Raw genomic sequence first — 16,807 nt, forward strand, 5'->3', positions numbered from 1 at the left:
ATTTCGTTAGAAGTCTCGCATGAGTTTGTAGTACATGTATATTATAAGACATATCTTATTTTTTTTCTTTTATTCTTGGTTAGCAATTTTTATGGAAGTAACGGGATTAAAACGGCACCCTATTCTAAAAATGGGACAAAAAGCGTCCCATTCAAAGTTTGTCGGGACAATGGGACATAATGATAAAAAAAGGGACAATCCCGTTTTAAACGGCACGTATGGTCACTCTAAAATATAATTACGGAAATTTAATTGATCATTTTAAATAATGTAGTACCTATTCGGAAATCCTATCAGATTATTATTTCCGTCCGTTCTATCGGTCAGACGCATTTTGCAATTTAAACGATTACGAGTTGTTTTTTTTTCATCAATATTATAAAAAAACATCACTGTTTTGTAACAACAAACGAATCATTACTACTTTCGATCGGCAATTATTGATGGGGTTAGGCAGGGCTGGTGCTACTAACAATTAATAGAAGGGAGGATTAAAAATTTGCCAACTCAACGTATATAATTTCCCGACCCCCAAATGCAAAAAATTGCTTTACTTCAAATATTTTCATTCCACCCCAACTTGTGACTTGGGAATAAAATTGTTAAATTGCTAACTCGAAAATCTAATTACCGAGTTTGGGTGCGTCACCTCTCATGCACCCCCTATCACCGGCCCTGGGGTTAGGAAAGCACACATTATCCAGCCATGCAACACACGTATGTAGGTGTACTTGTTGGAAAAATAGAAATAAATTACTGTTCATCGAACGCCTTAACGGTCACGACCGGCGGCAACTCAACATACGGAAATAACACGTTATGCGTACTGCGTAAAAAGTGTCGCGATTGTGAAATGTTGCAGATACGACATTTTATGCATAAAAAAATAATTAATATAATTAAATAAACAGTACCTACTCAAATGATAATTTTTTACATAATGAAACAGTTTTTATTTATCAAATACGAGTTTAAATTTATTTAATTTTTTAACAATACAATTTTACATGAATATTCGTAATGTATATTTTTTTTTTTGTATTTACTTCGTAAGTTAGTTGATTTAATAATTATTATTTTCAAATTTTAGTTAGCAATGAAAATATCCAAATCGTGTACAATGATTTGTTCCAATACCTAAGGAAAAAGGGCCCTTGGATCCAAGAACCGTAGAGTCTAACCAACATTTACTTTAATATATTAAAATTATATATAAAGATGATAATTGGGAAGAGATATATGAAAATTTATTTCTATAATACATTTCCAATTTCACAGCTATTTTAAGCAAATTTTGTATAAAAAGCTCACGGAATGTGCACAGATTTAGTGAATCCAACTTGATTGGATAAAAGAAATATTTGTTATGCCACCAATAATATCATTAATACCAACACCATCCTCATTACCATCAACATCAAATGTCGGTAGACCTCAAAAATTATTTTCCAATTGTCTCGAAGTAAAAGACAATACACCAATATTCGTAAATCAGCTAAGGAACGTAAAGCAAATATTTACCCGAGATACGATAATGTTTTAACGGTAAAAAAAAATGCTATCCACCAAATATTCAAATTACATAATATTCTTTTAAAACTAAATTGCAGCACCTTGTTGATCACATTATACAGAGAATATTTTCAATTTTGGATATACAAACCATAGATTTAACGATGAACCATTACAAAATATTATATAAATGGGGATGTGATGGAAGCAGTAGTCAATCTCGATATAAGCAAATTTTTCATGCATCTAATGACTTAGATGACTCCGATATTCTTACATTTTCACTGGTTTCTTTACAGCTGAGATGTACAAAGATAGACAATCCTAGTAATGTAGTTTGATGGAAAAATTCCTGTCCATCGTCAACATATTGTCAAATAGTAAGTCAACATTAGAAGAAATTAAGTTGTTGATTCCAACTCAATTTTTTTAAAAATGGCATTGAATTTCAAGTACAGAGCACATTAATGTTCACTATGATAGACGAAAAAGTAAGTTTCACAAACTTTTATTACAATTTATTACTAAATAAATTATTTTATATTTTAGTCAAGTCTTGAATTATAGACACAATATTGCAACCTATGAAAATTAAAAAACGATTTTTAAACATATTTTAGATTTGCAATTCAATAGCTAGTTCATAAAGCCAAAAATGCTACATCTGTAAGTGTTCTTCAAGTGATATGAATTATATTAACCGAGCAAAAAATTTAAGTGTACCAACAACCTGAGTATTACAACTTTGGACTGTCAATACTTCATGCGTATATACGATTTTTCGAATGTCTATTACACATTTCCTACAGATTGGAGTTAAAAAAATGGCAGATTAGTATAATGATTAACGACTATAATGAGCAATGGCTATTTTGTATAAATGAAAAATATGAGTTTTATGACTTCCAAATGTGTTATTTGTGAACAGGTTTGGTCAGCTGAAGATACAATTATTTGTTCAAAAAGAAAAAAATATGTACAAGATCGATTTAGAATAGAAACTGGTCTTCTTATAGATGTAGTTTTGCATGGTACTATTAATTATAAATAATACATTCAATTTTAAATTATAATTTTTAATATTAAATTTTGTTTTTTCATAATATAGACAAAGAAACGACTAATGACGGTAATATGATATCGTAAGTGCTGATAAAACAAATTTAGAGTTATAACTTATACAACGATTTGGGATGGTTTTAAAGACAAATGGCAAGTGGTTATGGAATTAATTTAGAGAAGTTTGAGGCCTATACTTTGCAGATAGCAGAACTTTTTGTATCATTGTACCAGTGGTATTACCTACTTCGTTAAAAATAATGTTTTTACAGATTATCGTCCTACAAAATATAAAATAGTTACTCACACCTATATCAGTATAATACCTATGCAAATTTATTTTAATATATTATTTAACTTTAATTTTTTTGTCATGAGGCAAATTCAATTCTTTACTATTTATAGTATGTTAATTAATTGGAAAGTCAGTTTTTACTCCCTTCTAATAGAATGTAGGTGAAAGGCGCATACATGGGTCTTTTGAGTATTTGGACAAAGGTGGGTCGCTTCGTAGTACGTTGTTAATGCTTTAAGTGATGTAGTTAATAGCTGCTCGACTTCTTGAAAACTGTTAGCTTGTGCTGCAATCGCAGTGTCGTCGGCGTATCTGAAGTGTCTTGTATCTGCTGTGATTGGCTGGTCGTTGCTGTAGATATTGTACAGGATTGGCGCCAGCATATGCTATTGTTATTGTAGTTTTTTTGCTCTATAATGATTTAATTTGAAACTATTTGCGAATGTTATTGTTGCTGTATTCCCTCTAATGCTGAGTGAAAGTAATTGGAGGTTCATAAATTTCCATGTATCACGGTCCATCTGTTGACGCAAGTGAGCTTCTTCTTCAAACATTGCTATTGGTTTACTAACGCTAATGCTGAGAAAGGTCACACGAAAAAAATGAAACCAAAAATTAAATATTAATATATAATAAGACAGTATTTCATACATGTTTATTATATATCACTGAAACTTGTAAGCTATTGGATATTAATATTTTATATTATATCACTCCTTACATAAAAAAAAATCTAACAGATATTATAGAAAATAAATTTTATTTTATATATCTGTCAGTGTCATTTTTTTTTTTTTTGTCTACATTTTGTTATAACGAAAGATATAAATTCCAAATTTTAACCAAGAGCTTGATTTTCAATAAGCCTTATTTCTATCCAGGAAAGAAGTGAATTATTTTGCTGAATTTATTTATTTTACACATTTTTAAAAAATTATCACATAATTTGAGTGAATATAAAATACTATAAAAATAAATGTGAAATGCAATTGTTGTATGTAAATACAAATTAAATTATTTAGGGATATTCTATTATAGCACAATATCTATTCGTATAGGAAAGTAATATCACAAAAAAAAACCAAGAAAATATTTGAATACCCTAAAAATTGAAATTAATGCACTGATAAAAAATATTCAATATCAATCATCTAGTTTTTATCTCTCTGGATGAAAAATTAATATTTTTGTAATTCCATCATAATTGACAAATACTACACTTTATACACACGTTAAAATATTCATTATATACGTATTCTTCATCCTTTTTATTCCTTGGGAGATTTACTCCCAACTCCTCCCCCCATTTGTACGCCTACGCTAGTAAAATATCTTTAACAGTTAAAACAATTCTTAATAATAACCAGACATTTTGTAAAATAAAAGTGTTTTAAAAAAATAAGGACCACCATACTAGATATATTACAATATAATAAATATACAAGTTAAAATATTATATTAAGGGGGCTGAAGTAACCATTATTTTTCATGCATTTAGCTCAATAAGCGAAAGAAAATTTAATATTCTTCCAGTAGCTCAATTTAAATTTTGAAAACTAAATTTGATTTGTATTTCTCTTTTATACATTTGCTAGGAAGTGGATTCTTATATTTTTAATTTCATTCCTAATTACAACTAAGTCAATTATAAGTTTATTTTGAGAAAAATATGTAAATATTTCGAAAAAAAAATATAAAATGTATCATATTTTATTAACTAAAAATAAAATCGTAAATTTATTTCCGAGCAAACCTAAAAAATAGACTGACGAATACAATTATCTTTTCAAAATTAATATAAGTCAATTGAAACAAGTTTAATTTTTATTTCTCTTTTAGTACTATTTGCATCAAATTTCTGACCTACAGCCAGAGCAAAATTATTTTCGTGTTCATTGACTTGTGCATGCGTGTATGAGCGTTAGAACATTTCTAAGAATTTTATTACCTAGCCATAACATAAATATTAAAATTTAATACTACTTGTATTTCGAACCCTTATCAGTCCATGAGAACTAATGACTACGGAAATGAAATAATAATGTATTGTAATAATTACAATTATTGTAAAGTATAAAATATATCATAATAAGTATATTTGTGTTAGCACAAACCAAATAGAATTAGTTATTTTTAACTATCCTGCCAGCTAGGTTCAGTTTTTCTTGTCGGTGATTATTTTTTAAATTATTATAGATATATATTATAATTATTTTAAAATGAACGAAGACTGACATTTGGGTAAAAAAGCACGTCTCAAGCTATGTGCACCATGAAGAAAACCTAACTTGGCCAACTTGAAACGAAAAAAACGTGATGAAGTAATTATAATGTATATTGATTGATAGATAGTGTATACTTAGTGTATAACAACTATATAGATAGATATTGTGTTGTTACTCATTATTAGGACAGAGTACTTGTAGCTCTAAAAATTCACCAAATATGCACTTGAATATACAAATTATGCTTTTGAAAATGAATTTTTTTGAACAAAAAATAAGAATAAAAAAATAAGAAGGTAGTTATTATAATGAATACATTTTATTTACAACTTTATTTAACAACTTACAAGTTACAATTAATTAATTGGGTTTACTGTATGGGTTTTCTTATCTGGATACTTACTTTAGGCATTTTTTATGATAAATAGTAAATAGAATGTGTTTGGACTGTCAACCGTTGAGAAATACAGCGATTACTGAAATAGGTACCTACATATGAATATGTCCGATGTCGGCGACATGCGTCCCCGTGGCCCGTATCAATATTTTGTGCGTTGAACAATATTATCTCATGTGTCTATAAATAAAATTAATAACCTGACAATCAATCTAATCGACAACTCTTGAGACGTGTGTTTAGGAAAACCATGATGGGTCTGGGAAAAGTCAAAAACCATATTAATATTATGATCAAAATTTAAAATAATTTTAAATTAAACGTTATTTTAGCTGTATAAATAAATAAATAAATTAAGTGGTCGACGAAAAAATATTGATAAAATGATAAATTATTTAAAATATGCATCTAAAAGCATAAAATGGAAGAAATATGCCTTAAAAACTAGAAAAACGCAAAATACGCATTTATATGCTCAATAAAATTTCAAAACTAGCTTTGTGGATGCATGCAACATATTTGTTTCGCACTCTGCTGACTGTGCAAAAGAAATATGCAAATGCTACAAGTCCTCTGCTCTACTCATTGTCATTGCTTTGGGTTTCGAGGAATCCATATTTCACGCACACTAACGTTTATTTACTTTACACACATAGACACGCAACTAGACAAGACTACAAAAAATTGCCTATTCACAAATCCTTAGAAATGGTCGTGCTACAATCCATGGGAAATAATTTTCTTATATACAAACGTCATTTTTACATAAATATTTTATATGAATTAAAAATATTTTAAATAATATTTAACTTGGGAGGGGGGGGCAAAATCATGAGTTAATCTCCTTAATATTTTTTGTGTAGGGGAAACTGCCTCCCACGGGCCCTCTCTAATGCCGAGGACGGCCAATGCAAACTAAATCAAATCGTAGCGATAAACGGGTTGCTAATGTTTAGACGTTCCAAGACATCGTAACGGTTGGCAAAAATGTATGCCGGTCGGCATCAACCATCCGATCCAATTCCAATAAATCGCTACAACGTCTTATTCATACGCAACGATCGATCGAAACGATTCGATCGTTCCGATAAACCCGGTTTACAGAGTCACGTCGCCGTACGATCGCCGCGTGCCGTCCGACGGCGCAACAACCGCGTGATAAGCACCGAATGTCAATGTTACTCGACGTTTCAAGGATAACGGTTGTTGTATACTCGTTTATATTGTTATCTATACTGATCTTGCATTTCATTCTGCGCCTCGGACGGTAGTTGCCGTTCACTATAGGTATCGCGCACGTGCACGGTACGCGGCGTGCATTTCAATCGGTAACGTTATCACAAACGGTTACGGCTATCGTTGTTGTGCAACCGAATCGTTGAATCGTCCAACTGTGAATCATTGTTTGGCGGCAGCCCGACGTCGTCGCCTCCAAGTTAATAAGCGCGTTTTTTTTTTTTTATTATTCGTACGGCAACAATGAAGCGCGTTCACCGCGATGATAATAATTATTGATCAATTAATAACACTATCGCTGTTGTCCACCGTATCGGATTAATCGACTTACGCCAATTATTATTATTCGAGTTCGTTGCTTTCGCGTTATCTGATCGATTTTCCCGAATCGCAATTATTACGTTCGTTTTCATTACTCTACTGTTACCTTCATCAGTCCGACCGTTCAATGTTTTTCGCCGCTCGACTGCTCGGATGGTCATCTTGGTCCGCGTCGTCGATCATCTGTTCCCACTGTTGTCAGACATTCACCGGTCTTCGCAAACATTGTAGCAGCACCACAAAAAAACCTGTTCGTTCAAAAATGTCGTTGCCTCACATACCCGATGTCAGCAGCGTCTCGCCGCGAGTACTGCGTGTCCTGGGATGCAATCCTGGATTCATGACGCTGCAGGGCACAAACACATATGTGATCGGAACAGGCCAAAGGTATTTATTCATTCACTGATGTTTATGCCCACCAGTTATTTGTACATATAGTCTATTTAATGGATTACTCTAAAAGAATCTTAATTTTTGATCCAGTTTGCTAGTCATTAATAAACATATTTACTACTGAATCTTGCTGAAACCTTATTTAAAATTTTTTGATTCATTTTTGAATCACAAGTTATTCTTTCAATGTCTTCTATATATATTGCTTTTAGCAATTTTATTAATCAAGACCTATTATTCCGAGTATTATTTATTCAATAGTTTTCCCTATGTTTTAGTTTTCAAATCATCGAGAAGATTGATGATGTATTTTAATTTATTTTTCAATCAAAACTATAAAAATTAATTTCAATTTAATTTCAATACCTATGAAAAAGTTACTGTTTTATACTATAACATTTCAAATCATTTTGTTCTTATTTTGATAACTCTATTACGAAATTGTTGAAAATTGAAAAACTTAATTTTTATTTATTTTAAATATCAATATTTACATATTCTGAAGTTCTTTTATATGTAGGTACTATGCATTTTAACTGTATTAATCACCAAAAATCCTGAATATTATTATTCTATACATTATGAAAACAATGTCTAGCATGTTACGTTTGCTAAACTTTTTAGTTTCTGTTGTTATCTAATTGTCTACCTAGGTATATTGTTATACAATATGCTTAATAAGATAATCAACATGATTTGTGTATAGTAATTAGAATAATATTTAAATATTTAAAACGTTTTCTACATGTATATTCTTGGACACATTAATTAGAAAATAAAAACCATTTATATATATAACAACGCATGATTTGGATTATTATGAGGTTCATCATTTGGAAGTACTAGTTATTGTAGTAAAAATATTTGTTTTTAAATGTAAAATTTTAATTACAAAAAATTGCAAAGTAAATTAATTTGTGGTATTTATAACTACTATATATATTTTAAGCTATTAATTGATTAAATAAAATACAATTTTGTTATAGACGTATATTGATTGATACAGGAGAGCCAAATTTTCCTGACTACATAAAAAATCTTCAAAAAACTATGATTGAACATAATTTTCAGTTTGATCATATCATCATAACACATCGACATAAGGATCATATTGGTGGTGTTAATAATGTATTGGATATGATCACCAATAAAAATGGTAATTTTATATTGCTTTTTATTATAAATATGCATGTGTTTTATTTCTTCTCTTTTAAGTATAATTTGATTTTTTAAATATTTTTATAATTTTTATTAATCCAATAAAAAACAAATTTTTGCAAAAGAATTATTTAACATTAAAAATAATGGCTCTAAATCTAAAAATTGTTTTCTAAAATAACTAAAATAACTTAATTGAATAAATTAAACTTTACAATTATTTTTTAAAAGTTAAAATTATCACATTCATAATATTAGTTTAGTGTCTTTAAATCTAATATAGTAAATCTTATTGTATAATTACCTATTACATATTATAGGTATATTAAATATACCTATTTAAAAATATTAATCCATACATTTTATTAGTTGAAAGTTAATGTAATTTACAAAATAAATTTATTGTGATAAATTTAAAGTCTTAAACTCTAAAAGAGGAATAAACTTATAAATTTAATTTGTATTTAGTACAAATAAAATCTTAACATTTTTGTTAATGTTTTTATAAATTAAAACTTAAAAAATTATTATAACTTTGTTTTTCAAGTAATGTGAGGTAAAATAGGTATCTATAACAAGTTACTTAATATTTTTTTTTCTTTGTTGTATAACGAACTGTTTTTCCTTAACAATTAAGTATAAATTAATAATAATATAAGGTACTAATAACTACTATTAACTTGTTATTTTAGGAATAAACGTTTTGGAAAAACATACTAAATAATATATATATATATATATTTTTCCAATTAATAGAAATCAAATGAACTCAACAATTTATTCATGTTACAGAATGTAAAGTTTGGAAGTTTAATCCTAAAGAAGATAAGAAACGTGAATATAACTTTCCATTAAATTTTTTGGAAAATAAACAAACATTTGTAATTGAAGGTGCTACTCTAATGTAATTATTGGTATTTCTTTTTAATTACATTTTTATTATACTGATGTCACTTATAGATAGAATATTTAATTTGTATAGAATTCATCATACTCCTGGACATACAACTGATCATATAATTCTTACTTTAGAAGAGGATAATTCTTTATTTTCTGCGGATTGTGTACTTGGAGAAGGAACAACAGTATTTGAAGATTTAAATGAATATTTAAATTCATTAAATTTAATTTTAGAACTAAAGCCAACTGTTATTTTTCCCGGTCATGGATCTGTTATAAATGTAATTAATGTATTTATTGATAAGTTAACATTATTCAACTTCCTAATTTTTTTGGAACATTTCTGTAACTTCTAAAAATATCATTAAATAAAAGTGGAAAAACAAGTACTATAAGTTCAGGTTCTGTATCTCAGTTTTCCATTGTGAAAATTTAATTATGTTTTGAAATTTAACTATGAGATAACTAAAAACAGGTACCAATAAAAAAAATGGTTAGTTTATTATAATTTGATTAAGTGATTATTTATGTTGTTTGATATTAACCTGTCATCGATATTAAGGTTATCATTTCGCTAATATTAAACTCATAAATTAGAGACAATTTGTTTAGAATTCCATGTACCTCTTATCGACATAATATTATGTTAAAATAACAACAGTTAAAATATGAAAATATCTATTCGTGAATCTTTTGAACTGTTAATAACTGTTGTACTGATTTTGTTAGCGTCTCGATTGCACTATAGTCTAAATGTTTTTTTTTTTCACAATATGGACAATAATTGTGAAAAAGTGTCTGCATTGTTAAGTGAGGCTGAGATTCATTACGTATCAAGTAATTCCAATGATACTGATGTCGATTCTCACTTAGATATTGCAAAGAATGTGGAATGTATAAACGTAAAAAAACATACTACCCCTCTACTTGTCTAACATGTAATACCACAAAAGAAAACTTGGAAATATCAAATGAAGAGTTATAATTTTTATAATAAGTATTCTTTATGTATTTTGTATTCTTTCAAAAAATAATTTGTATTTCATTTTTTTTAAAAGACATTTGAATAATAATTGCTATTAATATTCAAAATTTTGTAGGATATAAATTGAGAAACATTTTTATCTATGTTGCACTATTCTAAGTTCATAATAATTCATAATTATTATTCTTAGGACCGTATAAACCATAATGTTTGCTTAATGCTAACATGATTCAAAAAATGGTGATACCGATGACGGGTTAATACTTCCATAGCCTCTAATTATTTTGATATAATATTTTGGGTATTAATATATTATAACAGTTTACCATACTTAAATGTAAAATATACTATTTATTTGAATTAACAGTTTATACAAAAAAATAAAATTGTAATATTAAGTCTAATATTTCTTGTAGATTGGTAAATTAATATATTCAGTATATTCCATTATTTATTTAATGTTGTAAACATGATTTTAATAACCTATCATACTATACTTAAAATGTAATAAACTAAAGAACCTTGTATCTACTTTTTCAGGATCCAATTGTTCGGGTAAATAATTATATACGACATAGATTGGAAAGAGAAGTTGAAATACTTAACTTATTCAATAAAAGTCCTGATACATCATTCTCGATTGAAGATATTATGAGTACTATATATCAGGTATTGTTAAGATTTTAAATAAATATCTAATTATTTTTACCTTAATAACTAGCATTTATGATAAATGTTACTATCCAATTTTCATTTGTGGTTTACTATAATAATATGTAATTTTCATTACTATCACAAGGTGATGTATAAAATTCTGTGAATTGTATTAAATATTTAATGTTCTTTAAGAGCGATATGTGTTCAGTTTAAAATTAGTATTATGAAGAATACATAATATGTATCTATTAGTGATGGGACGAACCCTGATTTTTTAAACCGAACTGAACTTTAAATTATTTTTTCGAACTGAACCGAACCTTCATATTTTCTACCGAACCGAACCAAATCTATTATGATTTTAAGTCGAACTCGAACTCAATACTTTTTATTATGTACATTGTACCTACCTACAAATTAAATTAAGCATAATTATCAATTACTATTGTATTTTAAGTTTTTGTATTACCTATTTTACATTTTAACTTTTAATTCTAAGTAATCGTATTATTTTAAATACATTTAAATTTTAGATAATTTCTTATTATTATTATTATTTTTCAAAACCAATATTGTGCTTTCTCGTGTTGTCTTGTAGCTTATAAAATATTCATTGAATATTGAGTATTGAGTGTAATATGACAATACAAATCAGTACATTTTAATAATATATAAAAAAAATAATAAATTCACAAATATAGAATGATTAGTAGAATTTATAATGTGAAACGTAAGTTGTAAACATGTTTTACAATAAATATGATAAAAACAAAAATAGTTAATTTATGGATGTAGATAGGTAGGTACACTGCCTCTATTGACGATAAACAACTTATTAATGTTTTGGTCGGTGGAGGGTGAATGTGTAACATGTGACTGGAAAATAACGTGATTATTATAACAATAGCATTATTATTATAAATAATGCATAACGTGCCCTTTGCAAATTATCACTTTCTATCGCCAATAGTCTAATTATTTCTAAATAATCATTATCAATTTTTATTTTTCAAAAATAACTTTTGAAGAATTGTACAAATATTTGGCTTTCGAACTATCGTGGCCAATAAGTCTGGTTCAACAAATATTTTCAAGTTTGATTTTTGAACAGTAAAAGATGTGTGATAGTTCGGTTCGATTTTTTTTCATGCCGAGTTCGAATTTCGAACCGAACCAAACATCAAGGGTTTGGTTCGGTTCGAGATTCGAACAGTTCGACCCATCACTAGTATCTCTTTTAATAATATATGTATATATTTGTTTTTTTATTTTTATAGTGCTTCTCTGATAATCATAAAGAAGCTGCATCTTATGTTATTGAACGTCATCTTCATAAATTAACAAAAGATGGTAAATTAATTCAAATCAATGACAAATGGAAAGTTGAAAATAAATCAAATCTATTATAAAAGTATACTTGTTAAAATATAATATTTATTGTTTTGTAACTGTTGATAAAATTTGTTTGTTTTTATTTAAATACATTTACTTGTATTATAAAAATGTGGATTAGTTAGTTGTATATATTAGTTTAAATTGTATAATTTTTTTTTTTTTTTTTTTTTTTTTAATGGAATGGTTATATAATACAAAATTATTCATCACCAGCGGTATTATAAAAGAGTAATTTTAATTAATAAATAATGTTAACTGTATTATATTTACCTTATGAAAAATGTTAAAGTAGTTGATGACATTATTTATTATTATTATTTTTTTTGTGGATATAATATTTATGTAAGATATTTCATAAAATTAATAAATGATAAACAATTTTAGTTCTATTTGATTAAATTTTTTTAGAATTCAATTACAATTCAAAATTATAAATATATAATTTTGATTTTATTCTTCAATCATATCACAGACTATGAAAACAGATTGCTCATTTGGGATGTAAACAAATTCGAGACATTAGAACATACATAAAACTAACTTATACAAATGTATAATTACAATTAGAAAAATATAATTCAGAGAACAATAAATATTTAAATTATATAATTTACATACCAGTCAACTAAAAATGATAGATCAATTTCAATGAGATTTTCCCAATATTTCCAGGTAACAGAACTGAAAATTTTGGTACAGCTATTTTATTTTTCATATTTGTTAAATATAAATCTAATTTAATAAAAGCTATTGGATTTATTTTTTAAGAATGATTTAAACAAAGTAATTTTATTTGATTTCGATAGACAGCCATAAAATTGACAGACCATGATTTTTTTCCGATGTTAAAATGAAAAATTGTTACTTATCAAAAACTCTTAAAAACAATATGTTGTATTAAATCTTGATTAATATAGATGACATTAAATTAATTGATTAATTAATTTTATGAACATCAGTCGGCTGTATCGATGTACACTCTAAAATCGAGAATGTTCAATCTTGCTATATGGAACTTAATATTTTATTTTTTTAAATTGATTAATTCGGTTTTCAAATATGATATATATATTATATTTTAATTTTCATAATTATTATTCATCAACAACTAAAATTATGTATGATTCATTTGTTTTGTAATGATTTAATTATTATCTACTTTATTATTAATACTACATAGTTATATTACTTTTTTTTTAAAACTTAAATCATTGATAATTATATTTTTTTAATCTTTCCAATATCGAAAATCAACTTGCTATAATTAGTACACCAACTTTCAATTTTTTCATAATTTATAATTTGTGACTGTTATGTAATCTATTATGATAGAATGATAATGGAAACCCATAATAATACATTTTACGGCGAAGATTTATTAATCTTATTGATTATTATTATATTATAATATTTTATATTATTATTTATTAATCATTATATAAAATTATATAACGTACACTGTACAGTTAATCATTAAATTTTATTTACCATATAAATTATTGTATACAATATTTCGAAACGTATAAAATAAAATAACAGGATAACGTGTATGTAGTGATCACAGATCATGCTAGAACCTTCGTGACGTGTAGGCAACACAAAATGCATGTACGCACGAATGTTCTAGATTATTCTGTAAAAATAAACTAGTGAAACTTTCCAGAAACTCACAATACGTTTTTAGCGGTACGATAACGCCGTTATCCCGATCCGTCTCAGTACCGTAAACGTTATTTTTTGAACATTGATAAAACTTTTTAAAAATTTTCAATAATTCTAATTTAAATATTTCGGAGCGTTTTAATTGTACATTATTAATAAACAAACGCGTGAATAAAAAAGTGTATAAGAAAAAAAAAAATGGATGATATTGTCCACTGCAATCTGATAATACGCGCATAATGTACACTAAAAATAATAAAAATCAAAATAACCAATGCAATATAAAGCTACGCTAAGATCAGTGATATGCATTGTGTGCTTATAAACGTCTAAACAAAACTATATACGGTTTTTATTAAGGTTTATGGCTTATTAATATGGGGACGTTGTTTAGCTATTCTCGAACCGCTCACTAAAACCTTCGAGTTAAACTGTACTGTACTTATGAACTTTCGAGACATAAATAGACACTTAATATGTATTATTTATGTACTGTGGCTATAAAATTTATCAAAAACGGAATCCACTGGGACCAAAATATATGTATGTGTACTTCATTTACTGTTTAGAACCGGATTTCATGATTAATTTATACTACAAATATGGTTTGATCTGCTCTACAATGACTTATTGGCAGACTTCGGTAAAAACTTATTATTAGAAGCATTTGGAATACATATTCCGAATAATTTATAATGATAGTATTTCCTAGGTATTTGGAATATTTCACAAATATGATTAGAATTTTTTTTTCTAATAGGTTTCGATACCAAAATTAATAATTCAAATTTTACTAAATCATTTATTTTTTCAACTCGATATTTATAAATAAACAGAATAATATAATTGATAGTATATATACATATATATTAGATGATATAATTTTATTAAATTATATCAATTCAAATTGTAATATTGTGATAATTTAAAAATGAATTATGTTAAGTAGGCAAATTTTTTTATAAAATAAAATAGGTAATGAAGAAATTGTTATTTGTTGAATAAACTTAATTTTTGTAACATAATTTTATAGTCATGTTACATTAGATTTTTATTATGGCACAAAATATGAAATATTATATTTAATAGCGGCTCGTGGTAAATATCCTGGGGAGATTTAAATCATTTAACAGAAACTCCGTACAGCAACAAACAAGAAAAACCCTTTTATTGGAAAATTAATTATACTTAATACATAATTTAATACTTAGTGAATATTTTTAATATAATTTAATACCAAATTTTTTTTATAAACTTATTCAGTTTTGCGTCACTTTTTATCTGCGATTAATATTTTAATTTTTAAATAGTTATTATTTACAAGTAGCTGTTTTTCTTTGAAGGGAAACGCAATCTCAAAGTCTCCCCTAACGAGCCACCCCTGATTATATTATTAAGTATATATGAAATACAGTAATACCTAGTTTATAATTTGTAGAGTAAAACTACAAGTCAATTAAAAATATTTAAAATAAAACAGAATATTAAAAAGAAAGTAAAACTATCGTTTTATTAATAATATATAATATTAACCTACTATATGTAACAAATATACCAATATATTATATATGTATACCGTTCAAATATGTTGTGATCTCAATTATTGAATTTAAAGTTTAAATATTAAGGAAAAAGTATTGACTATAAAGTTACAAAATATGTTTTTAAAAACTATTTGTATTTATTGTTAAATACTTATTGACAAAAGTAATTGAATACTATTTAAATACTTGATGTATAAATATATATTTAAATATATTTAAACTATATTTAAATATAAACGAAAAGTATTTTTTAAAGTATTTTTTTAAAAGATTGACTATATGTACTCGATTAAAGTACGAAGAATTGTTATTGCATAATGATTTTTTTATATTTTGAGTGTTACTGGGTTCGTATAATAAGTGCGTAGTAATGAAAACAAAACTAATTAAATGTAAGGATTATACATTTTTTGGGTAATGGGCGTGTCTTCATCTAAGGATTAAATCTAAGCTTATTTTTCACCAAAACATAATGAATAATTATTATACACTACACTTCAGCGCTATATACCTATAATACGAGTATATCAGAGTGCAAACAAAATCGTCTTTATTATTTTTAATACATTACTTTTTTTTTACTTTATTCGAATACTAATACTACTACCAAAAATATAAAAATAACATTAAAATAATATTAAATTAAAAAAGTGCAAAAGCGTATTTAGCAGAGATATTCAATGCGGTGAATTACGTAATAGTTGTATATATTTTTATTGATAAAGAAATTATAGTTAATGGAGTATATCCATCTATTTCGTGTGTACTATTTTGTTTTAAATTATAACTTTTGTTTTTATTTCAATACGAATTTACAAAAGTCAATTATAAAATAATGATAAGCTTATAATAAGCATTTCACTTGACCTACTATCCGAAATAATGAACTTCTTGAAGATTATAACAAGACAAAGATTATAATTAATTTTAAGTACCTACCTATTTTTGCTTTCAAATAATTATTTTTTATAATACTGCGTTAATAATACAATTGGTCTAATATAAAAAGTTAGTTATACTTATAACCAGGGGTCATAAATTATAGCATTTACATTTTTTTTTTTTGGG

The 16,807-nt window shown here is 26.3% G+C and overlaps 1 protein-coding gene and 1 long non-coding RNA gene across 2 annotated transcripts; both read left to right on the forward strand.

Annotated features, from left to right (window-relative positions):
- Nucleotides 1-1,133: 1,133 nt before the first annotated feature.
- On the forward strand, nt 1,134-2,398 carry LOC112681896. The gene is made up of 3 exons (XR_003148442.1): nt 1,134-1,545; nt 1,611-2,003; nt 2,133-2,398. It is a non-coding gene; the product is annotated as an uncharacterized LOC112681896 (long non-coding RNA).
- Nucleotides 2,399-6,805: 4,407 nt separating this feature from the next.
- Nucleotides 6,806-12,555, forward strand: LOC112681895 (endoribonuclease LACTB2). The gene is made up of 6 exons (XM_025552235.1): nt 6,806-7,432; nt 8,425-8,594; nt 9,389-9,500; nt 9,579-9,777; nt 11,022-11,150; nt 12,416-12,555. Exons 1-6 carry the CDS (start codon nt 7,173-7,175, stop codon nt 12,545-12,547), a joined length of 1,002 nt encoding a protein of 333 aa, XP_025408020.1. The 5' UTR covers nt 6,806-7,172; the 3' UTR covers nt 12,548-12,555.
- Nucleotides 12,556-16,807: the final 4,252 nt, after the last annotated feature.

This window comes from Sipha flava, unplaced genomic scaffold, assembly GCF_003268045.1.
Source record: "Sipha flava isolate LNK unplaced genomic scaffold, YSA_version1 198_pilon_pilon, whole genome shotgun sequence".
Classification (NCBI taxonomy): Eukaryota; Metazoa; Arthropoda; class Insecta; order Hemiptera; family Aphididae; genus Sipha; species Sipha flava.

Bases quoted from the DNA above. Each gene is read 5' to 3' on its own strand.
- LOC112681895 (XM_025552235.1), top strand. From the start codon at position 7,173: ATGTTTTTCGCCGCTCGACTGCTCGGATGGTCATCTTGGTCCGCGTCG. The intron at 8,595-9,388 runs GTAATTTTATAT...TTCATGTTACAG, and splicing joins TATGATCACCAATAAAAATG to AATGTAAAGTTTGGAAGTTT. The intron at 11,151-12,415 runs GTATTGTTAAGA...TTATTTTTATAG, and splicing joins TTATGAGTACTATATATCAG to TGCTTCTCTGATAATCATAA.